Source organism: Pollachius pollachius (genome assembly GCF_949987615.1).
Source record: "Pollachius pollachius genome assembly, chromosome: 2".
NCBI lineage: Eukaryota > Metazoa > Chordata > Actinopteri > Gadiformes > Gadidae > Pollachius > Pollachius pollachius.
Genome location: NC_136935.1, coordinates 36,184,213 through 36,212,091, shown reverse-complemented (window position 1 = coordinate 36,212,091; position 27,879 = coordinate 36,184,213). Strand labels below are relative to the sequence as shown.

The window sequence follows — 27,879 nt, the reverse complement described above, 5'->3', positions numbered from 1 at the left end:
GACTGTATAAAGGAAGTGAATGTGTCTAATTGTTTTTGAAGGCATTATTTAATTAAAAAAGCATCTTTAGAATAAGAAAACTAAATTGATTAACTCAATTTAGATATCAACAGTGAGTAATTATTGGCCCTCGATGCATATGTCAACACATTGAAAACGGAATAAACAACGTCTTTACGTCTTTCATTTTTTTTTACTTTAGTTGTATCGATATCAACGACGCACCCATGTCTTCATTTCTTTGCTCATACCATTCCTCCCCCTCCATCCCGCCCCCCACAGGTACAGACGAAGCTTTACATTCCTTCACATTAACTTCTCCTACACACATTCCTGTCACAATATAACAGTGCCTCGCACTCAATAGATTGAACCAAACAAGTTATCCCAGTACCTCAAAACAAACTCTTAAAAGGTTTGAGACGCCATTCAATAAAAATGTTTCGACCAATGAGTGATCTCATTAAAGTAACACAATGATGCGAGGCTAAAGAACAGCGATAGCCATCATCACAATCTACACCCGCTGGACCCCGCCCGTGTTTGGTTAACGGCGACTCACCTGTGGGGCGGGGGGCGGTGCCTCGTCACTCGGCTCCTACCTTAGAACCATAGAAATGGGCGGATCCGCCCGTCGAGCCTTCCATCCTTGCCGAGTGTAACGCTTGTACAGCTCGACCGCATGAAACACACACACGCGCACACACACACACTGGCAGCTCGGAGGAATCGTTAAGATAGACAGAGAACGAGTCGGAGAGATCCATGCGTTGAGTCGCTTGTGTTGTGTGACATTCAAAGCGTGGTGGTGCAGGGCTTCTTAACAACACTGACGCAAAACCGAGCGGCCGACTTCCCTTGCAGTGCTTGACGCTGAACACAAGGTAACTAAATGCATACGTTGTTGTTTTTTTCTAAACTTCGCTAGTCCAACTAACTATAATCCTCAACACAAAGTGCTTTCTACCTGTTGAAGACGTGTAAAGTACCCTTTGATCGTCAAATAGGCCTACCACCCAGCCATTTGTTCTCTGTTCAAACTATAAGGAACTGCAGGTGCGCGGTAATGTTTTACATGTATGGTTTCTGCTCTCTGTAATGTGATTCATTGCCGTGTGTGGAATGAGACCGTCTGCATCTCGTGTTTGTGACTTGTTGGAAGGACGTGTATCTGCAAGCTGGTTTGGCAAGTAGACAACCGGCACGCACCCAGTCTACCCTGAGGATATATAATTGTGTATATATAACAAGCCGTGTGATAAAGACGTGTGGGTGTGTAAAGGCCTATTTTATTCATTTCAAAATGCATTTTATTCTCAAAACTATAATTGACCACCCGAAGCCCCCCTACACACGCACACGTACTCGCACACTAACGCAAAGGCAGTAGTCCCGAAGCAGTCAGAGAGACCTCACTTAGCATCGCTCCTGAACCATCAGTGGTGGATCCTAACTTGCAGTTGGCAGGCTCCTGGTCACATGTAAAGCAGGGATTGGTCCTGCTCCAGGAACAGGAGGCCGCAGAGAAAGAACGACTGAGAGGGAGGCCAGAAGTGTAGGGTCATTAAGTCACCTTTTAAAGTTGTCCATCTCTACATTTTTACATAGCTGGTCCCCTCTAACATAGTTTTTTATTTTATTTTATACACTCTTTTATATTCCAATGCATCGGCCAAGACTACAGACTGGGCCACGCGTTCAAAGGTCAGGCCTCCTAATGAAAGGATGGCAAGGCTCCTGAGGTATTACTGCTTCCAGCCAGAGTAAAACCAGTTAGAGGAGGCTGGTTGTATGACCTCCTGTGTGAGGCAACAGAGACCTGTTGCTGCCCACTGCTATTGCATGTGCGTGGCCAGATTCCACTGTTCGTTTGGCTTGCGTTGGATGAGTAAAGCATACGTGTTTCTACATCGCGGTGCTTGTAGTCTTGCAGACGCACACAATGTGTGGTTGAATGCTCAAAACGTAGCAACTTCCTGAGGAACTTGGTCCTCTAGGCAGTTTTTCATCATGTCCTGTTACAGCTTGAGGTCGCCGCCCGTCGACAACGCAGTGCTCTTCTCGTCTGTCACCTCACAGGCTTCTCGTCGTTTCTGACTTTTTTCGACTGTCATAATTCAGTGGAATTTCATGGTGGCCGTGCCTCCCCTTCAGGCTACAAATCTCTCACCCCTTCTTACTCACTCTCTTTATCTGTCTCACTCTCTTTCTCTCTCTCTCTCTGGCCCTGAGGGCACATGATATTAAGCAACAGTCTGCCCCCCCCCCTTCTCCCTCCCTCCCTCCCCCACTTTACACGGGCTGATCACATAATGTGCTTAGAGAGAAACACAGAAGACATCTTACACTTATCTGTTTATCTCCCTGTGTAAACGCACACTCACTCTTGTCTCGACCGGTTGAGACAGCAATCATCCTCTTCTTATTGGATATGAATAACTAATCTGACATGCTCAAACTCATTCGCACACGTGCATAGTTGGGAGATTGGCCATTCATTTGTTGAGGCTTTTCTTGTGTTTTGTTTTTATGCAGTATTGTTTACAGAACCACCTGTTCTAATATAAATTTCTATATGATGTAACTATAATGTACAGTTCTATACATTGTCTTCACTTGTTTGATACAGCAGTCAAAATGAGTAGAGACAATAAAAGCAAACAGGCTTGTATTGATCAAAAGAAAATAGGTTATTTTAGCACAGTAATTCTCTGTTGGGTGTGGCGCTGGATGAGGAGGTTTCTCCCTCCTTGCCCTAACTTGCTCTAAACATTCCTTCCTCCTGCTTCCTACCCCGTATCCCCCTCTGTCTGCCAGTGTCCCCAGCCCCTCCGCGCAGTCAGCCTAGTTGTGTTGTAACCTGTGGCCAGATGTATTGATATGCTATGGATGTTGAGGTAGGGACAGATGTTTCATTTCCAGCCGTATCGGGATATAGGTCACATGGTGTGCGTTCCTGGTGTTTGAACACCTCATTGATTTATTCGGTGATTGTCCTTTTGCTGCTAGTTGACTATAATTTGGAAGTCTGATTTATACATCACCCCCCCCTCCCCCAACACATTTGCAAGCTTATTCAGGCCACAAAATTGGTCTTCTGTTAACTTGCAAAAGGGATTTGTCATTGTTAATGACTTATTGTTAATCTATCGATTTTGAAATGATAAATCAAAAAAGGATCTTATGGCTTAATCAAAGAGGGATTTGTGACCGCAATGAATCGTCAGACTAATAGTTGGGATGTGTCATGGGCTAACCACAGGACAGCAGGAAGGTAAGGGTTACCGCTGTTTGGAGACGGTATAGAGACTGTGTCTAATCCCAAGTCTAATGAGGGGGTGAGCAGCAGGGACTGTTCCCACCAGGAAGTCAGGGATGTGTGCATTGGAGAGCAGGACACGGTTTGAAATGGTCCCTGTTCAATGATGTTCACATATTCCCATCATTTTCGATCGAATGCAGCATATAGACCTGACTCATTCACAGCAGAAAATAAATTAATACTTTAATAAAACAACTTGTGCGTCAAGGGTGTCGGCGATACCGAATGCAGTAATTTATGGAACCTGTTGTTCTGATAGCAAGGGTCTATTATCTTCAAGTAGGATGCAATGATTGCTATCAAGGAGGAACTTGCTGATAGAAATATTTCATGTTGGGAAGTACCGTCTGCAGGCAAGAACGTGTTTTTAGGCGCACGGTTTTAACAACAGGTTTGAACCTGACTGAAATTACAGTGGGGGAAAAACACAGTTTACTTTTTTTCAGTTCCAAATTTCAAAAATCAAAGTCCCCAACGTGTTTTCTATTATATCTTCTTCTTTATTATCTAACATAAGTTTGACCTATTTTCACGTCACAATTGTAAGCATTAAGGCCACCTATACCACATAACGGGGCTACTGTGGTTTTCAGGGCTTATCACATGTTTCCTGTCTGGTGTTGTTTGGCTCCCTGTTCTTGCATTTTCTCATGGTAGCTCTCACATGCTTAACCTTTGAGGAGGCGGTTCTCTCTTGCATCCTCGTAGAATCATATCCAGCCGTTGATGCTGTGCCATCAGCACCCTGCATAGCATCACTCCCCAAGAATGAGTCGGACACTTTTCAAGTCTTAAACCTTAAAAAAACATTATGCCACGAAAGCCCAAGGCTATGTGAACTCAGTTAAAGGACAATCTCACTTCAAACTCCGATCAACATCACGTAGGGTTGTTTAATCCGGCAACTGTGTAAAACGTTGGGCTCCTAAATTCAGTGTGATTTGAATATCCTGCGGTAACCCTCCCTCTTCCTCTCTGCCCTGAAGCCACCATGACGGATGCAAACAAGTTCCTGTACGGGGAGCGCGGCGCGGACAGCGACCCCATGGCCCAGGCCGACTGGTCCACCAAGAAGCTGGTGTGGGTGCCGGCGGAGAAGAGCGGCTTCGAGGCGGGCTCGCTGAAGGAGGAGAGCGGGGATGAGTGTGTAGTGGAGCTGTGCGACTCGGGCAGGAAGGTGAGCAGACAAGGCTTGGGTGGGGTCTCGTCAATGGGCGTGGTCTGCCGCCTGCTGTGTATTTGAAGGGTTAGGTTGAGGTTGAGTGCAGAATGCATGTCTACACGTGGTCACTTAAAGTGTCGCTTGTGTGTTATTGTGTGCACAAGAAACCCCAATCAATGCATCACCAGTTACCATAAACGTCAGGCGTCGCAAAGTGAGAAGCTTGGTTTAGGGAGGTCTGACTGGGAGCACGCGCCCTGCTCAACCAGGTATGCCACAGATATTTGAGGAGAAGTTTCTAGATTTTTTCCCCCTCCAAGGCCCGGTCTCTAGCCATAGTCGTAGTTAATTCCTGTTCAATAACACACAGTTAAAACTCTCGGCCACGTGAGTTCTCCTACAAAGTTAACCATTGCTTGTTGAATACGTTCTCTAATCTACATTCAGGGGACCAGGATATACCAAGCACCAGTCCCAAAACGTTTCCATTTTCCCCCACTTCTCAGATTAAAGTGAACAAGGACGACATCCAGAAGATGAATCCGCCCAAGTTCAGCAAGGTGGAGGACATGGCGGAACTCACCTGCCTCAACGAAGCCTCGGTGCTCCACAACCTGAAGGAGAGATACTACTCTGGACTCATCTACGTGAGTTCACACACACACTCTTAATAGCCCGTTACCCTGGGCCAACATAGCCTAGTTAGTTGACGATAACCACACTGACTATACCATCCTCGAAGGCCCATCAACAAGAGGTCAAACGTTGACGGGCACGTGTCTTATCCGTGTCTTATCCCCCCCCACACCAGACGTACTCGGGTCTGTTCTGCGTGGTCATCAACCCCTACAAGTACCTTCCCATCTACACGGAGGACATCGTGGACATGTACAAGGGCAAGAAGAGGCACGAGATGCCCCCCCACATCTATGCCATCACCGACACCTCCTACAGGAGCATGATGCAGGGTGGGTCTCTTGGCTGCTATACACACGCACACTTCCCTCATGCACTCACGCACTCAGTCTCTCACGACGAGGCTTACTATTTCAAAAGTCTCTCCAATGGATTGTTGGGGTGTTTAGTAGGGTACAAGATCACCAAGATGTACTTACTGTTAAATAAGTCTCTGATGGATCTCCAGGGAGTTTAATCGTTTACAAGATAAGCAATGGCTTCCCTGGTGAGGCATGTGATCAAGCTAGTCAACTGCAGGTTGTTGACTAGATAGAACAGTGCATCATGGGATATTTCCAGTCTGTGTAGATTTGATTATAAGAATCCACTAATATAGAACATAGTGCACCTTTTTCTGCTCTGTTTTGTTAACCAAGCCAATATTGACGAGTGCTTATCTGTCGAATAAGGTGAATGTTTATTTGTGATAAGTAGATAAGATGTGTATATTTACGTATATTTACCAAATACGTTTACGTATTTGGCTGATTTATTACATATTTTACTTTTTTGGATTTCTTTTCCTTTTTAACTTATCAGGAATCTTGGTTTAGAAATGTATTATTGCCTTATTCTTTTTCTGCGTTGCTTGTCTTGCATTCTTTGCCACAGCTGTGCCAGCTGTTTACAAACTGGGCAAACAGGATTATGCATGAACTGGCCTACTGAGTGATGCTAACTGTATATCTTCCCTGCTCACTTCCAGATCGGGAGGATCAGTCCATCCTTTGCACGTAAGTGATTTCTCTTGTGACAACCTTTCTGCCCGAATTAGGTTTTTTTAGAACCTAAATCAAACTCATTTTGATTTAAATCGCACGTTTCCCAGCTATTGTATACTTAGTGACCTCTTGTTGATTTACCGGCCGTGATTTTACACCGTTCGACGTTCACACATGTACGGTTGTCCTTGTTCGGCTCAGAGGGGAGTCTGGCGCAGGAAAGACAGAGAACACAAAGAAAGTGATCCAGTATCTGGCCCACGTCGCCTCGTCCTTCAAGTCCAAGCGAGACCAGGTGGGTACAAAACCGTGTGTTTTAGTTTGACGGCATGTCCACACACGGTATGTTGATGCCTATATGTGAAATCTACATCAGTTGTTTAATTTTTTGATAAATAGGACCACTGTGCCTTATAATGTTACGTCATGATGAATGTTTTTTTTACATGAAAAAGGGAAGTGGTCATTTTTTTTTTTTTTTTGGACAAATATTTCTATTTAGGAAGTCGTCAGTTAATGTTCGTTATATGTAGAAGTTTCATGTTTTGCCACTCTTTCAACTCTATGATCTATTCTGAAGAGGGAAGCAGCTCGGCCAACATTCCCCTTTCAGGTCCATACTTGCCTGTCCTGCTTCGCTGCAGTGACCAGGACTCCAGCGAACAGCAATATGTGTGTGGGGCTGGGGATGTCTGTGTGGGTGTATGAATGTCTGACTGGACTTATCCCGTCATATATGGCTTGTTCTAAAGTTCACAATATATTTAATCTACTGAAATCTTATCTGTGTTATTCACCGTCACTGAGCCTGACTGCAGTTTGAAATGGTGTACTCATGCAAACTGTAACACAAATGAGGGAAGAGTTTATTGTGTGTTAAATTATCCACCCTTTCTTCTCCTTCTACCTCTAGGGCAGCGCAGTTCTGTCACAAGTGAGTCCATCTCTGACGCTGCATGATTAACAGCTTTTTGCATATGCGCCAAATCATAAACAGCTTTTCCGGTCTGTGTTTTCATGAGGAATTATTATGTCACGCCACTGAACAGATCAAATGCTCTCTTTGTTATGGGCGTGCATGGACCTGGTTTGGGCAATAGGGGTGGTTGTGTGTCTGTCTGTGTGGTTGAACTGCGAGTCCTTACCCGTTCTATCGAAGTGCATGCGCGTGTGTGTGTGTGTGTGTGTGTGTGTAATGCGTGTGCGTGCATGCGTGCGTGTAATACATGCATGAGGCATAGTGTGCTTGCAAGCATGATTAACACCACTGCTCTCACACAGTCATTTAACGTTGACGCAAAGATGACAGTAATGGGAGCCTCTATTTTCCCTCTGAAGTATTGTAATTGGAGTCAGAATGTTCAAAAATGTATTTTTTTATTGTACTTCAGATTTGTGAACTTGGAACAAAGTTTGGTATTTCGAGTGGAAGAAAAATGTGTGAACAAGATTCTTGTTCTTTATTTCATTAAGATTTACACACATCTGTTCTGGGACAAGAAATACCAACCTACAAGGTCACAAATATGAAGCACAACAAATAAAAATGTTCAGTTCCGAAAATTCAGACTTCACTTCCACTACTTAGTACTACTTGAGTGAACTTAAACTCCAATCAAATGGACGCTGCGATTGCTGAGTTTTGTTGTGATCTCCCACTCCGTGCTCAGGGGGAGCTGGAGAAACAGCTGCTGAGGGCCAACCCGATCCTGGAGGCCTTCGGCAACGCCAAGACGGTCAAGAACGACAACTCCTCAAGATTTGTAAGTGTGGCCTTAAAGTCCTTCCACTTAAAACTCCTGTAGCTAGGATCTGCTCCCTCCCTCCCTAAATTTTACCACCCTTAAAAAGTGTTGCATTAGATTTATTTCCCGAACCAATCAGAAAAGAGATGCCTTGGTCAGAAATAAGTGCTCTGAATTCATAATGGACACATACAGAGGCTTAACTATAGCAACTTTTGGGTGTTTTCTTGTCAGTATCTCCAACACATCACAACACCAATGTTTCAAAGCAGTTTTTGTTTCGGAATAGGGGAAATTCATCCGGATCAACTTTGACGTCAACGGATACATCGTTGGAGCCAACATCGAGACTTGTATCCTTGAAGTGCCATAGGGTCAACTCTTTCATTTCTTCTTGCTAAGCGGCTGCTTTTTGATGACAATTCTGACTGGATCCGTGTCTGGCCTGATTACGTCCTTAACCAGCGTGATGCCAGACCTGCTGGAGAAGTCTCGGGCCATCCGTCAGGCTAAAGAGGAGAGGAGCTTCCACATCTTCTACTATATGCTGACCGGAGCCGGGGACAAGCTGCGCAGTAAGCCCTCACCGATGGTCACAGAGAAAACCAGGGTTCTCCCAAACGCTCAATACTTGCTCAAAAAATTATTGTTCACTGGAGAATTTTGTTTTTGAAATGCATTTGATGAACTACAACCCTATATACAGTAGTTAGTGGTCTACTCGAGATAACGAAATGTGCTTTTATTTTGAAGCCGAGTTATGTCTGGAGGACTACAGCAAGTACCGCTTCCTGTCCAACGGGAACTCGACCATCCCGGGCCAGCAGGACCAGGACCTGTTCAACGAGACCATGGAGGCCTTCGAGATCATGAGCGTCCCGGAGGAGGAGCGAACGGGTACGGTTTTCCCTTGACAACAGTCGGCCTCTGTATCCGCAGGTGTCCACGCTCAGCGAATGTGTCTCTTGACGATGCGTTTGTGTTCTTATGTGTCGGCCAGGCCTGATGAAGGTGATCTCTGCTGTGCTCCAGCTGGGGAACATGAGCTTCAAGAAGGAGCGTCACTCTGACCAGGCCTCCATGCCTGATGATACCGGTACCCGCACCACACTCATCCATGGACATACAGAAGCACCTATTTAGCACTACCCACAGGCACTCGCACCGCTCTCTGCTTGCATGATGCCCAACTGAACCGCCCTCTTCTGTCCCGCAGCGGCCCAGAAGGTCTGCCACCTGCTGGGGATGAACGTGACCGACTTCACGCGCGCCATCCTGTCCCCCAGAATCAAGGTAGGTACCCGTACTTTAAGGGTCTCCTCCGAAAGACCAGTACACTCAACCCAATCGGCACATCGACTCCGGGGCATTTCCCTCAGATTGCTTGAGAACGTAGTTCTCTTGGACACGAGGCCGGTGTGCGTTACTCAGGAACGATCTGTCTGTCGCCCTCCGCGCTGCAGGTGGGCCGGGACTACGTGCAGAAGGCTCAGACCCAGGAGCAGGCGGAGTTTGCGGTGGAGGCGCTGGCCAAGGCGTCCTACGAGAGGATGTTCCGCTGGCTGGTGTTGAGGATCAACAAGGCCCTGGACAAGACCAAGAGGCAGGGCGCCTCCTTCATCGGCATCCTGGACATCGCCGGCTTCGAGATCTTCGAGGTACGGTTTCGGGCCCGCGACCGTACGGGACGACGGCAAAGAGGTCGCTTGTAACGTAGACCGGAGAGGTTCTAGGCCAGGGCACACCGCTAGCCAAAGGGTACATTCCAGGCACAAACGCTAAGAAGTTGTAGGACATGACATGGAACACCTACGTGCAAACGCCAGCGTGTCTGCTTGGAAGGCACTGCCGTAGAGGGGTGATGAGTCACATCATAGCATAGCAATAAAACAAGAAGGAGCAGAAGACAAATGCCCTTTGGACTGCCTTCAGCCTTTTGCTTTTCATAGTTAAGTAGGGCTTGAACGCAAGATTATTTTCAGTCAAATCAAATGATTATTTCAAATTATGGCAAATTCCCTCGCAAGTTTCCAGAGTTTAAACAGATGTCTTTAATGTGTTTGCTTTAGCTGGCAAGCAGTCAAGAAAAAACTTAACTATTCCTTTTATGATTTAACCAAATGTAAAATTTGAATCATCATCATTAAGCAGCAATTCTTTGTCTGTAATTGTTTAATTACTCAAGCGATGAAGCGAATATCAAAATGAAGTTTGATTAACAACCCTATAGTCAAGGAGGCTCTCTTAGACCATGGACCCTTTAGAATGAATTAGAGTGAATTAATTTCCAGGTCTTTCTTCCACCTGTTAAATTTAAACTGAAAAATATCATTATTTATTATTATTATTTCATCAACCTTCTCCTCCTCCTCCCCCAGCTGAACTCCTTTGAGCAGCTGTGTATCAACTACACCAACGAGAAGCTGCAGCAGCTCTTCAACCACACCATGTTCGTCCTGGAGCAGGAGGAGTACCAGCGGGAGGGCATTGAGTGGAGCTTCATCGACTTCGGCCTGGACCTGCAGCCCTGCATCGACCTCATCGAGAGATCGGTGAGACGGCTCCTCCCCTTCCCTCTCTGAAGTTGTGTCGTTGGAGACTGATCCGTGCTGAGAGTCTGAGAGCAGCGCTGAGGAACTGAGGAGTCTGGTCGTTTAACCTTTGGTCACTTCTGTTTTGTTTTTCGACCAATCATTTCGCTCGGGGCTGGCATGGATCTGTGAGCATGTGATTCGCCAAAAGGAGGATGTACAAAAGGATGAAATACAAATTCGACCAATACTGGTATATTCAACTTTTCCCAGAGCCTGAAGACTGTCGGGAAACCAATGGTTTAAGACGGAGGGTCTGTAGTGGTCTGATGTGAACAGTGTGTAAAATGTCCTCTTAAGGGATATATGTATTTAAATCCTCTTCTGAAAACTCCATCTTGCAACTTGTGAAGTTTTAGTTAGTCTGGTAGAATATCTCTCAAAACAGGAACGTTGCCTTCCATTCCAGGTGCTAGGCCGCCTCCCCCCCCAGAAGTTCTGAGTTCTGAGTTATGAGTCTGCCACTGTACTCACAGGCGCATGTAGAGTTTAAATCAAGTTGTCCTGCACCAACTACTTGTCGATCTGTCTTCATTTGTCAACTGTCAAATGTTTGCATCACTGGTCGCCATGACAACAGTCCAAATCGGTGACCGCCATTACAACAGCAGCGTCGGGTAGAATCAGGAAGTGAGATTGCCTGTGGTGGGAACCTGCTGCTGTTGTGGGGAATCAACTGTCAGGTGCTTCACGAAAGGACTTTCTTTAGCTCTGCTGAGCAAGGTACGGAGGGCCGTTCGTACGGCAATATGACATATGACGGGCCTAGACACAGGGTCGAGGGGTTTAGTTCCAGAGGTGGGCTATTTTATTGGTTTCAATTGTTGCTTGCACCGATGCTTAAGTCACATGGTTGCACATTGTTTTGCATCATTGTGTGTGTGTGTGTGTGTGTGTATGTGTGTGTGTGTGTGTGTGTGTGTGTGTGTGTGTGTGTGTGTGTGTCCAGACTGGGCCCCCGGGGGTGCTGGCCCTGCTGGACGAGGAGTGCTGGTTCCCCAAGGCCACGGACAAGAGCTTTGTGGAGAAGGTGGTCCAGGAGCAGGGCGGCAGCCCCAAGTTCCAGAAGCCCAAGAAGCTGAAGGACAACGTGGACTTCTGCATCATCCACTACGCGGGGAAGGTACGGGCCACGCCCATTTCCTGCAAATTGAACCTGTTTTTTTTATTTACGTTATTTTTGCTTGTGCTTTTTTTTTAGGTTAATAACGGTATATTATTTGAGCCTATATTACGTAAGCAGGTAGTTGCATATATTTTCTGTCAAATTGAATGCAGATGGAGACATGGAGACCATCATTGTGGCCCTGATGTTTAAAAGTGAATCTGATTGTAGAGGGTAATTAAGCATGCGGAAAATCCCAAAATATCATTCAGCATCATTTAGCCGCCTATGTTAAAAAAGATGAGGTTGTCTGGGTTCGGCCTGCCGATTCAGATTCGACCATGTCAGATCTTAGTCGAGAGTTCCCCTAGGAGAGACTGATTCAACAGAAGAACACATGAATACACATGAACATGTTGTTTGTGGGGTAGGTGGACTACAAGGCAGACGAGTGGCTGATGAAGAACATGGACCCTCTGAATGAGTGTGTGGCCTCGCTGCTCAACCAGTCAACGGACAAATTCATCGCCGACCTCTGGAGGGACGGTGAGTTTGGCCGACGCATTACGGCTTCATGGACGAATTTCTATGTTTTGTTTATATATATTTTTTGTGAAGTAACTGGGGTATGTCCACGGTGGTATTATCCTCTGTGACGGTCCTGTCCGTATCTCGGCCTGCCTTCATCCCACCTCCTGTGTTTCTGGTCCCAGTGGACCGCATCGTGGGCCTGGACAAGGTGGCGGGCATGTCGGACTCCATGCACGGAGCCTTCAAGACCCGCAAGGGCATGTTCCGCACGGTGGGCCAGCTGTACAAGGAGCAGCTCTCCAACCTCATGACCACCCTGAGGAACACCAACCCCAACTTCGTCCGCTGCATCATCCCCAACCACGAGAAGAAGGTGGAGATCAACTCGTGTTGGTGGTTTTAAGTGTAGACCTGTAGGCTAATCCTCAGTCTAGCTTCTTGGTATCGATGCGCATGTTCTAATGTGTTTTTCGGCCTGTTTGTCTCTCTGTCTGTGTGTCCCCCCCCCCCCAGGCTGGTAAGCTGGAGCCCCACCTTGTCCTGGACCAGCTCCGGTGTAACGGGGTTCTGGAGGGGATCCGCATCTGCAGACAGGGCTTCCCCAACCGAATCGTCTTCCAGGAGTTCAGGCAGAGGTAACTCGGGGCGGACACAGGGTTATACATCGTTTAGTAGCTACAATCGCAAACAAAAGGATTTCATCGGAAATGTGTTTGTTTTATTTTAGCAGAAGGCCTAATGACGGTAGCAATTCCTAAGCAATGCAACGGTTTCTTTCTGACCAACTTTCTGGGTGCACAGACTCAGAGGGAGAGATGGGACGGTGGGCCAATGCATAATTTTATTTATTCTCATTTGATGTCCTTTGTCTTACAGGTATGAGATCCTCACTCCCAACTCCATCCCCAAAGGCTTCATGGATGGGAAGCAGGCGTGTGTTCTGATGGTGAGATTCGTCACGTGCATAAAGACTCGTAATAGAATAATATTTATCACATTTTATCATATGGTGTGTATGACGTCTTGTTTTAATCTGCAGAGTATCTTGCGTTGTTTTTTAGTCCATCGTTTGCATTCAACACGAGTTAAGACGGGGAGCGTATAGTGAGTACTGTTTCTCTTTCCCTGACAGATCAAAGCCCTGGAGCTGGACCCCAACCTGTACCGGATTGGGCAGAGCAAAGTGTTCTTCCGGGCCGGAGTGCTGGCCCACCTGGAGGAGGAGCGGGACATCAAGGTCACCGACGTCATCATCAACTTCCAGGCCTGGTGCCGTGGCTACGTGGCCCGCAAGTACGCTCAGAGCCCACCTCCAGCGCTTCATTTGACTACCCCCTTGTACTTGTGTACAATCTGCTTTATCCCTAGATCATTTGATAAGCCTATTATTTGCACCTAGACACAGCCCCCTTCCTCTCTTCAACGAGGTGGCCTCGTATCGTTTTGCGTTTGTATCAACACTAGCCAACATGTGTCAATGCAATTGGACAGTGAGATCCCCTTTTTTGTCTAATGTTTGTGCCTGCAATGTGACGATAAAATTCCTGAACGTTGGTTGTTTCGCTGAAGAGGCTTCCTACGGTCTGGACGTGTGTCCTCCCATGAACATGCTCCCAATAAACAAAAAGCTTGGCTGACATGAAGGGTCTTACAAGAGGTCCTGTTCCATCGCTCACCACCTTTTTCTCTCCCTCCAGAGCGTTCACCAAGCGGCAGCAGCAGCTGACTGCCATGAAGGTCATCCAGAGGAACTGTGTGGCCTACCTGAAGCTGAGGAACTGGCAGTGGTGGAGGCTCTTCACCAAGGTACCGTGTGTGTGTGTGTGTGTGTGTGTGTGTGTGTGTGTGTGTGTGTGTGTGTGTGTGTGTGTGTGTGTTGAGAGACTGTCCCGTGTTTGTTCACTGGCTCCCAGCTTCGCTGGCTTCATCCTTTTTATCACGGTGGATCTAAACCAACTAGCGTCACAGTTAATAGTTTCTGATCTGAACGTTTTGAGGCATTTAAAGTTAAACGATGAGGAGGATGTGTTCATTTGGGTAGTCCGATTCTGTTCATACCCCCACTCCCTCTTTGCTTTCCTCCCATATCCCTTAACCTTTTTTCCCACCTGGGATGGCATTTGTCCCCTCCGTGCCCACCCAACACCTCCTCTCCTTTGTCCCCAGGTGAAGCCCCTGCTGCAGGTGAGCAGGCAGGAGGAGGAGATGCTGGCGAAGGACGAGGAGCTGGAGCAGGTGAAGCAGAGGCAGCTGGAGGCCCAGCAGTTGCTCCAGCAGTTTGAGTCCAAGCAGCAGCAGGTATGTGACATGAGGACCAGGACCACACACACTCTTACTGCAGCAGGTTACAGACAAGGGGGGGAAGACACTGACACTGACACACACAGAAATACAAAGACAGACACACACACATGGACTTAATCAGCAGGACTCGGTGTAGAATATGAACACCAAAACCCTTTAATAGAAACGATGAAGCCACCTGTAACCGGTTTGATGAAACACTTTCCACAGTAAACCAAGGCTATAGTAGGACTGGGGGATCCTACAGTAGACCATGGCTATAGTAGGACTGGGGGAGCCTACAGTAGACCATGGCTATAGTAGGACTGGGGGGAGCCTACAGTAGACCATGGCTATAGTAGGACTGGGGGGAGCCTACAGTAGACCATGGCTATAGTAGGACTGGGGGAGCCTACAGTAAACCATGGCTATAGTAGGACTGGGGGGAGCCTACAGTAAACCATGGCTACAGTAGGACTGGGGGATCCTACAGTAGACCATGGCTATAGTAGGACTGGGGGATCCTACAGTAGACCATGGCTACAGTAGGACTGGGGGATCCTACAGTAGACCATGGCTATAGTAGGACTGGGGGGAGCCTACAGTAGACCATGGCTATAGCAGGACCATGGCTATACAAGCCTACATGGAGCCGTATGAGACCTCTCTCTGGGACTGACTCCCTCTGTTTGTCCCCCGGGGGATCCTACAGTAAACCATGGCTATAGTAGGACTGGGGGGAGCCTACAGTAGACCATGGCTATAGTAGGACTGGGGGGAGCCTACAGTAAACCATGGCTACAGTAGGACTGGGGGATCCTACAGTAAACCATGGCTATAGTAGGACTGGGGGATCCTACAGTAGACCATGGCTACAGTAGGACTGGGGGATCCTACAGTAGACCATGGCTATAGTAGGACTGGGGGGAGCCTACAGTAGACCATGGCTATAGCAGGACCATGGCTATACAAGCCTACATGGAGCCGTATGAGACCTCTCTCTGGGACTGACTCCCTCTGTTTGTCCCCCGGGGGATCCTACAGTAAACCATGGCTATAGTAGGACTGGGGGGAGCCTACAGTAAACCATGGCTATAGCAGGACTGGGGGATCCTACAGTAGACCATGGCTATAGTAGGACTGGGGGGAGCCTACAGTAGACCATGGCTATAGTAGGACTGGGGGGAGCCTACAGTAGACCATGGCTATAGTAGGACTGGGGGGAGCCTACAGTAGACCATGGCTATAGCAGGACCATGGCTATACAAGCCTACATGGAGCCGTATGAGACCTCTCTCTGGGACTGACTCCCTCTGTTTGTCCCCCGCTCCACCAGCTGAGCTCGGAGAAGCAGGCCCTCCAGGAGCAGCTGCAGGCGGAGATCGAGCTGTGTGCCGAGGCGGAGGAGATGCGCTCCCGCCTCGCCGCCCGCAAGACGGAGCTGGAGGACATCCTGCACGACCTGGAGTCCCGCCTGGAGGAGGAGGAGGAGCGCGTCACGCAGATGAGCAGCGAGAGGAAGAAGATGCAGACCAACATCACGGTCAGTGGGGGGGGGGGGGGGGGGGGGGGGGTGTCTGGCCCCGTTGGAGAACGGGTGGAAGATATGTTGAATCTGCTGCTGATCCCCTTCATATAAAACAATCCCATTAATTATTTGTCATTAATATTCAATATTTAATGTGCTCATATTTAATACGGACTTATTACTGAATATAGAATACGTAGTTTACAAGTATGACATTGGTTTTTACATTTTTGTACTACTTTTTTTTTTTTAACAAGAAAAAGGCAACCATTGCAATATAGACATGAGCCGTAACTTGGATCCATTTGTCCCTGCAGGAGCTGGAGCAGCAGCTGGATGAGGAGGAGGGCGCCAGGCAGAAGCTCCAGCTGGAGAAGTTGACCACGGACGCCAAGCTAAAGAAGATCGAGGAGGAAGTCATGATGATCGAGGACCAGAACAACAAACTCAACAAGGTCGGTCCGGGGCTCTTTTATAATGGCGAGTTTCTACCACAATGACACTCTTGGTCTCCTTCAATTAATTTGTGAATTCGGGATGCAAGTGGTTTGGTTTATCGTGTGTACTGCACGATAATTCCCCGGTCCAATGGTTAATGTGGAGGGATAATCAGTAGGGACCCCACAATACGATATTATAACGATAATTGAGCGACGATACGACAAGTATTGCGATTCTTTAAATATTGCGATATGACATACGATTTATCATTCTTGTTTTTATGTGTGGTTTAACGTTGTGCTTCATGTTCTAAAAGTCAGCCATTGTTTAAATTCCGACTATAGTTGAATACACTATAGAGGCCTCTGTACCACGCTGATATAAAGTTGCTTAAACTAGGTTAACATTTTGAGATCAAAGAAATGCGATGCACTCATGAATTGTTTCATTCATTTATGTGTCATCTTTTTAAACCGTGATTCATGGGGCACATGAGTGGTTGACACGTTTGATTCTAAATGACTTGGATGTGATTCGGACTCGGTCATGAGTGTCCCACCCTGACCGCTCTTTTCCCGTGTTCAGGAGAAGAAGCATCTGGAGGAGCGGATCTCCGAGTTCACCACCAACTTGGCGGAGGAGGAGGAGAAGTCCAAGAGCTTGCAGAAGCTCAAGAACAAACATGAAGCTATGATCACCGACCTGGAGGGTAAGTGAGTGTGTGCGTGTGTGTGTGTGTGTGTACACCTCAACATGCGTGGCCGTCGGTGCACCGAGGGGGCTCAGGAAAAAAAGGTTTGATTGTGAAAGCGGTTTTGAATTCTCTGTCCCCCAGACCGCCTGAGGAAGGAGGAGAAGACGAGGCAGGAGCTGGAGAAGGGCCGTCGGAAGCTGGAGGGGGACTCCACCGATCTCCACGACCAGATCGCAGACCTCCAGGCTCAGATCGCCGACCTCAAAGCCCAGCTGGCCAAGAAGGAGGAGGAGCTTCTAGCTGCCCTCGCCAGGTTAGCTATGGAGCCCGGACCATACCAATGTTTCTCCACAGTGTAACTCTATATGTTGGAGCATTATCTACAGTTATACTGTAGAGAAATTATTTTTCATATGACATGATTAGAAGTCATCCAGTCACACTTGGAAAACTTTGAGTTAGGGAACTGAATGGTAACCGGTGATTGTTAAATTGTTTGTTCCTAGATGCCTCACCATACCCTACTGAGATAAGGATTAATGAAAAAGATTGATTTATGATGCAAAAACAATATATAACGATGAAGCCATGGATCTTGCTCCTCTGCGGCCGTCACCTTCTAGGATTGAGCAGGAGGCCTCAGCCAAGAACCTGGCCCAGAAGAACATCCGAGAGCTGGAGGCGCAGATCTCTGAGCTGCAGGAGGACCTGGAGCTGGAGAGGCAGGGCCGCGCCAAGGCGGAGAAGTACCGCCGGGACCTGGGAGAGGAGCTGGAGGCGCTGAAGACGGAGCTGGAGGACACGCTGGACTCCACCGCCGCCCAGCAGGAGCTCAGGTACGGGGATGGGCGTGGCCTCTGGACAACCTGCAATGATTGCTAGTGATGCTAAGTGGTTCAATAATGTATAGGAAATATTTTAAATGTTTATTGTAATGATTATGGTATGTTTTTGGATTATTTGTAATTGTCAACTTTGATCTCATAGCTATCTACTCATGTTTAGCCATGTTAATATTAACTGAAAGCTGCAATAATTTATTTCTGACCTGTGCACCAAAGGACTGCTATTGTCCTGCGCCTTCCATTCATTACTTCTAATGCATGTTCAGATCTAAGCGTGAGACTGAGGTCTCTCAACTGAAGAAGACACTGGATGATGAGGCGAAGGTCTACGAGCAGCAAATGGGCGAGATGAGACAAAAACACAACCAGGCCTTTGATGAGCTCAACGAACAGCTGGAACAGGCCAAGAGGGTGAGCCGTGGATGCAAAATCGTTATGCCTTCTTTTTGGATGTGTTTTTTGTATTTCAATTGATAGACTCTTATTCATACGAAAAAGAAAGCTTTGCTCTAGGCATTGAAAATGTATACTTCAGTCAAACCGATGTCCTTATGCTTTACCCTACAGAACAAGGCATCTGTGGAGAAGACCAAGCAGGCACTGGAGAGTGAGTGGAACGAGCTGCAGATCGAGATGAAGACGCTGACCCAGAGCAAGAGCGACTCTGAGAGTCGCAGGAAAAAGGCAGAGTCCCAGCTACAGGAGCTGCTGGTCAAGCATGGGGAGAGCGAGCGGCAGAGGACCGAGCTGGCCGAGAAGATGACCAAGATGCAGGTGAGCGTCCCATCCAAGGGCCGTTGTGTCTCCTTGGAGGAGCTGGGATCATTGATTGGGGTTGGGCTGGAAGAGGGGAGACGTTGGGTGATGAAAGGCCAAAAAGTTTTCTTCTGATCGTGCAAGGGTTTTTCTTTTTGATCCTGGAGTGCTTCACTGCTGTAGGGACGATACGTTAAGGTTACTGGTATTGGGAGGGGGGGGGTGGGGTATTATGATGATTAAGCAATATCACACAAGAGAGGGAGTGCTGTTGTACTGAATATCAGCAGGGCTCTGATTCGGTCGTAGTTAAGAGGCCGTTGGCCGAGTGCCGAAGAGAACCACAGCCGTGCTGATATTCATCACAACATGTGATATTGCTTTTATACAACAGTTCTACAAGCACAATTTTAGTTAATAGTAGTAAGCGACAACAGATTATGTTTGTTTGTTTGTTTATTTAATGATTTATTTGGCTCCGCCAACACAAATAGATTGCAACTGGACTGAGACTGAACTGTTGCCATGCATCACATAAACACAATTGCTTGCTTGTATAGGTCTACACGTTACGTCCCCTTCTGAAGACCCTTCATAATTCAACTGAAATGTTATGTCTCAGAACATGTTGATCTTTGTTGCAATCTAAGCTACATAAAGACCGTTAAAAACATTACCGGTTATTAGAACACCTGTTAAGCGGAGTGATACATGTATAGTTTAAAGTCCCAGTGCTGTTATACTCTATATCAGCACTCATGGAATGCCTCTTGTCCAATCAAATTACTTGGTCGGACCTAACAGTTGTATAATGAAAAATAATTGACCGTGGAGTCGTTTCCTCCTGTTGAACCCCAGGCTAGGTTTCTCATTGTAATGCTCACTAATTATCGGGAATCCCAACGTGTATTTGTTACTCTGTGTGTAGTCCGAGCTGGATAACGTCAGCAGTCTGCTGAGTGAGGCGGAGAGCAACGGCATCAAGGCCAGCAAAGACTGCTCCTTTGTGGAGTCCACACTGGCGGATACACAGGTACACTCACTCACTCACTCACTCACTCTACTTTGACTTTCTCCTCCATCTCTTGTTCATTCAGCATGGGGACAGGCGGGTTTATTCCATATTTTAAAAGCTATCGGTCACATAGCTTACCTAACACACACACACTCTTCCAGATGTTGTGTTGCTCAGCCCACCTGTGTGTGCGTGTGTAGGAGCTGCTCCAAGAGGAGACCAGGCAGAAGCTGGCCGTGAACACACGGCTGCGTCAGCTGGAGGATGAGCAGAACAACCTGCGGGAGATGCTGGAGGAGGAGGAGGAGAGCAAGAGAAGCGTGGAGAAGCAGGTGGCCACCCTCCAGACCCAGGTCAGTCCAACACACACCCCTCGCCCCCCAGGTGCATACACTGGCACCAGCCCGCCGCCAACCCTCTAGTGCCAACGATGAGTCACTTCATATCTATGGGTGTAGCTTCTAAACGGTTCCTATTGGATCCCCTTGGAAAAGGACAGGCTCCATCTCAAGGGGCTAACCTCAAATTAAAACGGAGCACATTGGTTCCTGTACGGTACATGCTAGTGGCACAATTTCTTTCCCTTACAGGAAGGTTCATGAGCTGTACCTTTTAGCTTCTACCCCATTGCTTAAACATTTTCATCAAAACACAGACTTCTTTTTTCTTATCCGTAGTTATAGAGACAAAAACATTGCTCATTCAGTGATGTATGAAACGACCCGGCCATCCAAATAGTCACATAATTCCCAATCTATATTCTCCCTCCTCCTCCTCCTCCTCCTCCTCCTCCTCCTCCTCTCAGCTGGCAGACATGAAGAAGAAGATGGAGCAGGAGGCGCTGACCCTGGAGGGCTCAGAGGAGGGCCGTAAGCGGACCCAGCGGGAGCTGGAGGGGGTGGTGCAGCAGCTGGAGGAGAGGAGCTCTGCCTATGACAAGCTGGACAAGACCAGGACCCGCGTGCAGCAGGAGCTGGACGACCTGATGGTGGACCAGGACCACCTCCGGCAGATCGTCTCCAACCTGGAGAGGAAGCAGAAGAAGTTTGACCAGGTATGTGGGCGGGATGAACACAAGCTGTTAGATAGACGAGCTTGAAAACGTGATGCGTTTATTCAGCATTTCTCTACAAAATAACACTTTGTAACGGACTCCGATTGCCGCTTTAAAAAAATACACAATGTTCAAATCGCAAATTAAGTAATGTACTAATGTATCCAGCTCTTCTCAAATATTAATGAATTTAAATAAATATATATAAAAAAAATACCATGTATGTATGTAGATCGTAATGACGATTAAAATTTGATTAGTTGCACAACCCTAGGTTGCTGTCTAGCTTTTTTTATTGTTGTTTTTTTCCCATTGACTTAGTTCTGTTCCCTCGCTTGAATACTTCTCAATGAGATTATTCCCTACTAAGCCTTCCCCCCGGTTCCTCCTCCTCCTCCTTCTCCTTCTTCTTCTTCTTTCTCTTCCTCTTCCTCCTCCCCCTCCTCCTCCTCCTCCCAGATGCTGGCGGAGGAGAAGACCACCTCCACCAGGTACGCAGAGGAGCGGGACCGGGCGGAGGCGGAGGCCCGGGAGAAGGAGACCCGTGCCCTGGCCCTGACCCGCGAGCTGGAGGCCATGGCGGGCCTGAAGGACGAGCTGGACCGCACCAACAAGACGCTCAAGGCCGAGATGGACGACCTGGTCTCCTCCAAGGACGACGTCGGCAAGAGTGTAGGAGCCGCACGCACGCCATTTTGTTTTCTTTGGTCGGAACTGCCATCAGAATCGTACCTAAGTTGTCTCTGTGGTTTAAAATGTATTTTGTATGAAGGGTTTAGTCCTTGCTATCTCTTTCAATTATATATATTTTCATGTTCATCTTTTTTGCATTTAGTTGCGTTTATTTATTTTTCTGAACCATTTTTACATGGACTGATGGATGCATTTCATAGTTCCCCTGATGGGTTGCATGGCAGCCCGACACAGGGCCTCATTGAACAATGATATAATGAACGTTTTAAAAAGTATTAAATAAAGGTTGATGCCAGGGAGTTTCCAGGAAACGACGGCGCTACCGATGGTCCATCCGAAGCTGGTACCTGATCTCCTCTGTTAAACCATGGCAGCATAAACCCCTCACGTTCCTCCTCCTCCACCTTCTCCTCAGGTCCACGAGCTGGAGCGGGCCAAGCGCGGCATGGACCAGCAGGTGGAGGAGATGCGGGTGCAGCTGGAGGAGCTGGAGGACGAGCTGCAGGCCACGGAGGACGCTAAGCTGCGCCTGGAGGTCAACATGCAAGCCATGAAGGCCCAGTTCGACCGAGACCTGCTGGCCCGCGACGAGCAGGGGGAGGAGAAGAAGAGGGCCCTGGTCAAGCAGGTGAGGCGGACGGAGGACTCATTCACCCACACGTATTGGATCGAGGGGGTGGTACAGCTTCACTATACAGTACCGTACAGATTCACTCAATGACATTGGATAGAGTGGATGGTATAGCTTCACTGTGTAGCACTGTGCTCGCCCACTCGATTACATTGGATAGAGTGGATGGTATAGCTTCACTGTGTAGCACTGTGCTCACCCACTCGATTACATTGGATAGAGTGGATGGCATAGCTTCACTGTGTAGCACTGTGCTCACCCACTCGATTACATTGGATAGAGTGGATGGTATAGCTTCACTGTGTAGCACTGTGCTCACCCACTCGATTACATTGGATAGAGTGGATGGTATAGCTTCACTGTGTAGCACTGTGCTCACCCACTCGATTACATTGGATAGAGTGGATGGCGCAGCTTTAACATTCACTGCTGTATTCACTCACTGACTCACTCACGTTGGATAGAGTGGACGGTATAGATATACTACACAGTACTGTACGATCTAAGTATACTATAAAACGAACTATAGAGAACGTTATTTAAAAAAAGCTGTCACAGGCGCTCGGCTCAAGAAGGAAACGTACTAATACATAGAGAATAGAAATAAAAATAACACTCAGCGAGACAGTGAAATGTGAAGCGAAGAGGGTGTTGCGGGGCGTCCTGACGGTGGGCCTGGGGTCCGGCAGGTGCGTGAGATGGAGTTGGAGCTGGAGGAGGAGCGGCGCCAGCGGTCCCAGGCCATGTCGGGCCGCAAGAAGCTGGAGCTGGACCTGGCCGAGCTGGCGGCTCAGATAGACTCTGCCAACAAGGGCCGCGACGAGGCCCTCAGGCACCTGAAGAAGCTCCAGGTAACACCCGTTCCCTCATTCATTTATTACCATGTCTGTGGTTTAATTATGTGGGAAGCAAAACCCCAAATCTCACAAAGACTATCTATACGATATTTTTCTTAATGGTCACATATTAAGCATGAACCATTATGTGTAGGATGGAGCATGGAGCATAACAAGCATGGAGTAGGCGTCCATGCTTGTTAGGAAGCCTTTAATAAATGGGTATTTATATGGGTATGATTGACGTGTAGAACAGCCACCTGTGTAATGCCCAAAAACACAATTCACTTGATATCAACAAGGGAACAAAACGATGAACGGAGCTGAACAGGGCTCCTTTAGGAGCCTTTGAGATGAGTGTGGATTTAGCTGCGCTACAAGTTGCCATTAAGCTGCCAACCAGAGAGCCGACTGCCCTTGCCCGTAGCTTAGCATTAGCCGCAGGGTGTGGCCGTGGAGCGGAGGCTGATGCTCCCTGCACGTCTGTCCCCCAGGCGCTGATGAAGGACCAGATGCGCGAGACGGATGAGCTGCGCGTGTCCCGGGACGAGGCCCTGAACGAGGCCAAGGAGAACGAGAAGAAGATGAAAACCATGGAGGCGGACGCCATGCAGTACCAGGAGGTACCGATGTCACCTCACGCTCACACTGGGGCTCTTATTGGTCGTTGACATGCAACACAAGCCGCTGTCCATCCAATCACGTGCCTTGACAGACAAATGTGTTGGACATGAGGGATTAGTGGTTTCTGACTCTTAAAGTATGTTTTATTGTGTTTAAATTGTACTTGTGAAAATGATTTGTCATGATGATTTAATGTATGTGATCTTGTAGGAAGTGTCAAGTGCAAGACAAGTTAGGGTAGGCCACTTGGAGAAACCATCCAGAGTATGCTAGTTTCTTTATTTATATAGTTAAGGATCAAACAGAAAAGAATCCCAACCCTTCCCTTCAGGCGTACCTCCAAGGCCGCTCCCCAAAACATGAGTGGTTCGCTAGCTTAAGCAATAGGTCTGCCTAGCCTTGTGGAAAACACCGGTCATTTTCAATGAATGCACGGGCAGAGTGCGCGCAGGGAGTCTGGTATGTAGACAGACCGGTAGGCTAACCCGTAGGTCTTATTGCAGGAATGCGACCGCCACAGATACCAGATTATTGTGAACAAGATTATTTCAACAAATGTGGCAAAAATATATTGCCTAGCCGACAAAAAAAAGGAAATGTTATGGTCCATCAAATGAAGCGCTCACTGTCCAATGTGGTTGCATGTGGGGGAGCGCTTTGGTTTCTAATGCTCTCGTTCTCGTGTCTTGTGCTCTCAGGACGTGGCGTCTGCAGAGAGGACGAAGAGACAGGCCCAGACGGAGCGAGATGAGCTTCAGGAGGAGATGAGCCTCTTAAACACCAAGCTGTATGTTCCCACATACTTCAATAGCTACACCACACCGTCCAAAACATCCTGCATGCATTGATTCATTAAAAACAGCATGCATTCATATGCATGTGTGTGTGTACTGTCTCTAACTAAATGGATCATAATACTTCAAACTGAAGATGAACCATGGCTGTGCCTCTCCTCCGCAGGTCTCTGGCTGCGGATGAGAAGCGGAGGCAGGACGCTCGTATCGCCCAGCTGGAGGAGGAGCTGGAGGAGGAGCAGGTCAACACGGAGATGGTGAACGACCGGCTGAAGAGGACCGGGCTGCAGGTGAGTAAAGGCTGCAACATGTCTCGTAACTTACAGTTGTTGCGGTTGTTATTTTATTGAGTGTAATACCTTACGATCAGTGGTGGCCGGCCGCAGGCTCCGCAGCCCGGCCGCGGCTAGCCCTGCCCTGCAGCGGGCTTCTCAGCCCGGCCGCGGCTAGCCCTGCCCGGCCGCGGGCTACTCAGCCCGGCCGTGGGCTCCTCAGCCCGGCCGCGGCTAGCACTGCCCGGCCGCGGGCTACTCAGCCCGGCCGTGGGCTCCTCAGCCCGGCCGCGGCTAGCACTGCCCGGCCGCGGGCTACTCAGCCCGGCCGCGGGCTCCGCAGCACGACCGTGGTCTCTGCAGCACGGCCACGGGCTACGGAAACGCCAATATAACCGAACAGAGCCTCACTGTACTGCAACGAACAGTAGCGCACCGCTCGTTGGAAATGAGGCATACCAATGAGCGGGTTCGTTGGTTCTCGTAGCCTAGACTTGAGGGGATAACCCCTCCCTCCAGGCTGCTCCACAGCCAGGGCTCCTGCTTATTGGTTCATAGCGCAATGAACAGACGTAGGCGGGATCCAGATCCCTTAGCTAGTCACACCCACTCAGAGGAGGACTTTCCACCTCTCTCCCATTGAACCCTTCTGTAATAGGTCCATGATTGAACCCCATGTTATTCACCGGCCGCCAACACTTTCGGGGAAATGAATGGGAGTCAATGGAGGCTGAGGGAGGAACGTCCTCCCTGAAGTAATTGTCAATAGGCGATAGGGGGTGCTAATGTCCCTTTACCCAGGGAAAAGAAAATTACATATACAAAGGCATTAAAGTAGTCATATTTAAGGGCATTAATTCATTGGTAGTCTCGGCAATCTAAATTTTTTTATTCTCAACAATGTTAAGGAGGATCTTCCTCCTTCTCCTCACTGGAGAAGCCTCCACTGATACATAGATACATACATAACTCGCGCTGCTGTGCCATGTGTCTTGTGCCAGAACGACCAGCTGACGGCCGAGGTGTCCACGGAGCGCAGCGCGGCCCAACGCCTGGAGGGGGTCCGCATCCAGCTGGAGCGGCAGAACAAGGAGCTGAAGCTGAAGCTCGGGGAGCTGGAGGGGACGGTCAAGAGCAAGTACAAGGCCTCCATCGCAGCTCTGGAGGCCAAGATCGTGCAGGTGGAGGAGCAGCTGGATGTGGAGTCAAAGTGAGTGAGGCCAGCCAGCCTCTCGCACCGTGGCTGGTTGCTGATGATGATGAGGAGGAGGTGGATGAGGGTGCACCAAAGCCTCTCAATAGTTCATAATTGGTTAAAATGTGCATGGTGACATCGGTGAAAACGAATAATTATCTATGGTGGTAGATTTGTCTCAATGATATATTATATAAGATGACTACTTGTTCCGTTTCCAGATAGATAAAACCAAACAAATAAAATAATTGAAAGATTGAAAGGAAGAAAGGTAGCTTTGGTTTGTCTTCCTCACCGTGTGTTGCTGTTGTTGTGTCAGGGAGCGGCAGCAGGCCTCCAGACAGGTCCGCAGGACGGAGAAGAAGCTGAAGGAAGTGCTGCTTCAGGTGGAGGACGAGAAGCGCAACACAGACCAGTACAAAGACCAGGTCAGCCTTCCTCCACCGCTGTGTCTGTGTGTGTGTGTGTGTGTGTGTGTGTGTGTGTGTGTGTGTGTGTGTGTGTGTGTGTCTGTCCCTTGCTGACCCTGGGGCCTGCCAGGCCTCTACCGTACCCTGAACCCTGTCTCCTCGTCCAGGCCGACAAGCTCAACACTCGCATGCGGCAGCTGAAGCGCCAGCTGGAGGAGGCTGAGGAGGAGGTGACCCGAGCCAACGCCAACCGCAGGAAGCTGCAGAGAGACCTGGACGACGTCAGCGAGTCGGCCGACTCCATGACCCGGGAGGTCAGCACCCTGCGGGGCAAGCTCAGGTGAGGCCTTCAAACAGGACACACTGCAGAATGTGTACTGAGGTCCGTAGAATGAGTGCTCTGTGATGCAGAGTTTGTACTTCCGCTGTACTGCCGAATGTGTACTATGTACTGCAGAATCTATACTCCGTAATGCAGAATGTGGCTTTTGTCCTGCAGAATGTATAGTCTGTACCTCGGCCGGTCTTCCTCCCCATTGACCATCATCATCTACTTGTCGTCATACAGCATATACCCGTTGTGGTTTTGTTCCTTGACTCTGTAATAGATCAGCACTGCTGATGTCACATCTTAAGATGTCCTTGCGATTTCTGCACTCATTGTGTGTCCGTGTGTCCGTGTTAGACGTGGGGACCTGCCCTACAACCTAAACCGCCTGATCGGTCGCACCGGCCTGGAAAGCGATGAGGAGGGAGACGTGCAGAGCGAAGCATCCGAGCCCCAGATACCCTGAGGACCTACACTGAGGACCAACCTATGCGTTGGGATTCATATTCAACATTTTTAACAAAATTGCTTTTATGAAATTATCTAGCCATTGGTATCCCTTTAAATACTACAGCCTTGAATTATCTTCTTTTTTTTTTTGCATTTTGAATGCGTATCTCTCTGCCAAATATCTTCCGTTCACCGTCCAAATGAAAGATATATTGTTTCCACAACGCTTCACCTTATATAAAATACACTTTATTGCTTTATGTTTCTACTTGATGGAAAGAGATTGAAATTGTATTAGTTTATTAGTAATCCTGCTACTATTTTAACAAGCCATATGAGTCTATAAAGATGAGTCAAATGCTGTTTAAGCCACTGTTAATCACTGTTTTGTTTTGCACATAATGATCTGGGTGCTTCGACACCGTAAGATACTAGATCACGTTTAGTAACAACGGTTGAAATCACAGTCAAACCTAACGAGTTGCACAGATGCTAGGACATGATCACAATTGGTGTAGTTTCACTCAAACACAGCTAGTAGTTTAGGGCTGATGAGCTTGTCAATCATTATGTTTCAATTGGTCATCTTTGGTGGTGGGTTACGTATTATGGCTTACTTTGCTTCTGTATGAACCTTTAGCATTGCAGTCAAGATTTCCTTATGGCACAAAATGATGTTCACTGCTGTTGAATACCACATGTTTGCATGTTTAGGACGATCACTGATCCACTGTTCATTTCCAATTTGATCAATGCTAAGGGAAATAAAGCGATTTAAAGTATACTCTATTATGATTCATTCATTTGTATTTCAAAACTGTCAAATAATTCTGCCCTTAATAGAGCATATGCTTATGAGACTATATGAGCATATGCATATACTGTTATTGATATT

The 27,879-nt window shown here is 47.9% G+C and overlaps 1 protein-coding gene across 1 annotated transcript; it reads left to right on the top strand.

Annotated features, from left to right (window-relative positions):
* The first annotated feature begins 639 nt into the window (after nt 1-639).
* On the top strand, nt 640-27,773 carry LOC307092020 (myosin-9-like). The gene is made up of 43 exons (XM_079758879.1): nt 640-884; nt 4,309-4,499; nt 4,991-5,131; nt 5,296-5,452; nt 6,148-6,175; nt 6,365-6,458; nt 7,077-7,097; nt 7,834-7,926; nt 8,198-8,261; nt 8,385-8,483; nt 8,662-8,805; nt 8,909-9,004; nt 9,125-9,201; nt 9,372-9,566; nt 10,287-10,460; nt 11,449-11,622; nt 12,036-12,150; nt 12,318-12,508; nt 12,649-12,770; nt 13,012-13,081; nt 13,268-13,428; nt 13,833-13,941; nt 14,302-14,433; nt 15,755-15,961; nt 16,264-16,401; nt 16,973-17,096; nt 17,223-17,394; nt 17,705-17,917; nt 18,193-18,337; nt 18,494-18,700; nt 19,611-19,715; nt 19,898-20,050; nt 20,503-20,751; nt 21,211-21,423; nt 21,860-22,072; nt 22,765-22,926; nt 23,406-23,534; nt 24,234-24,322; nt 24,496-24,619; nt 25,603-25,811; nt 26,116-26,224; nt 26,374-26,546; nt 26,892-27,773. The coding sequence occupies exons 2-43, from the start codon at nt 4,314-4,316 to the stop codon at nt 26,998-27,000; spliced, it is 5,886 nt and encodes a 1,961-aa protein (XP_079615005.1). The 5' UTR covers nt 640-884; nt 4,309-4,313; the 3' UTR covers nt 27,001-27,773.
* Nucleotides 27,774-27,879: the final 106 nt, after the last annotated feature.

Coding starts and splice junctions, on each gene's coding strand:
- LOC307092020 (XM_079758879.1), top strand. CDS start 4,314: ATGACGGATGCAAACAAGTTCCTGTACGGGGAGCGCGGCGCGGACAGC. Junction 20,051..20,502: donor TGGCCACCCTCCAGACCCAG/GTCAGTCCAACA, acceptor TCCTCCTCTCAG/CTGGCAGACATGAAGAAGAA. Junction 23,535..24,233: donor ACGCCATGCAGTACCAGGAG/GTACCGATGTCA, acceptor TTGTGCTCTCAG/GACGTGGCGTCTGCAGAGAG.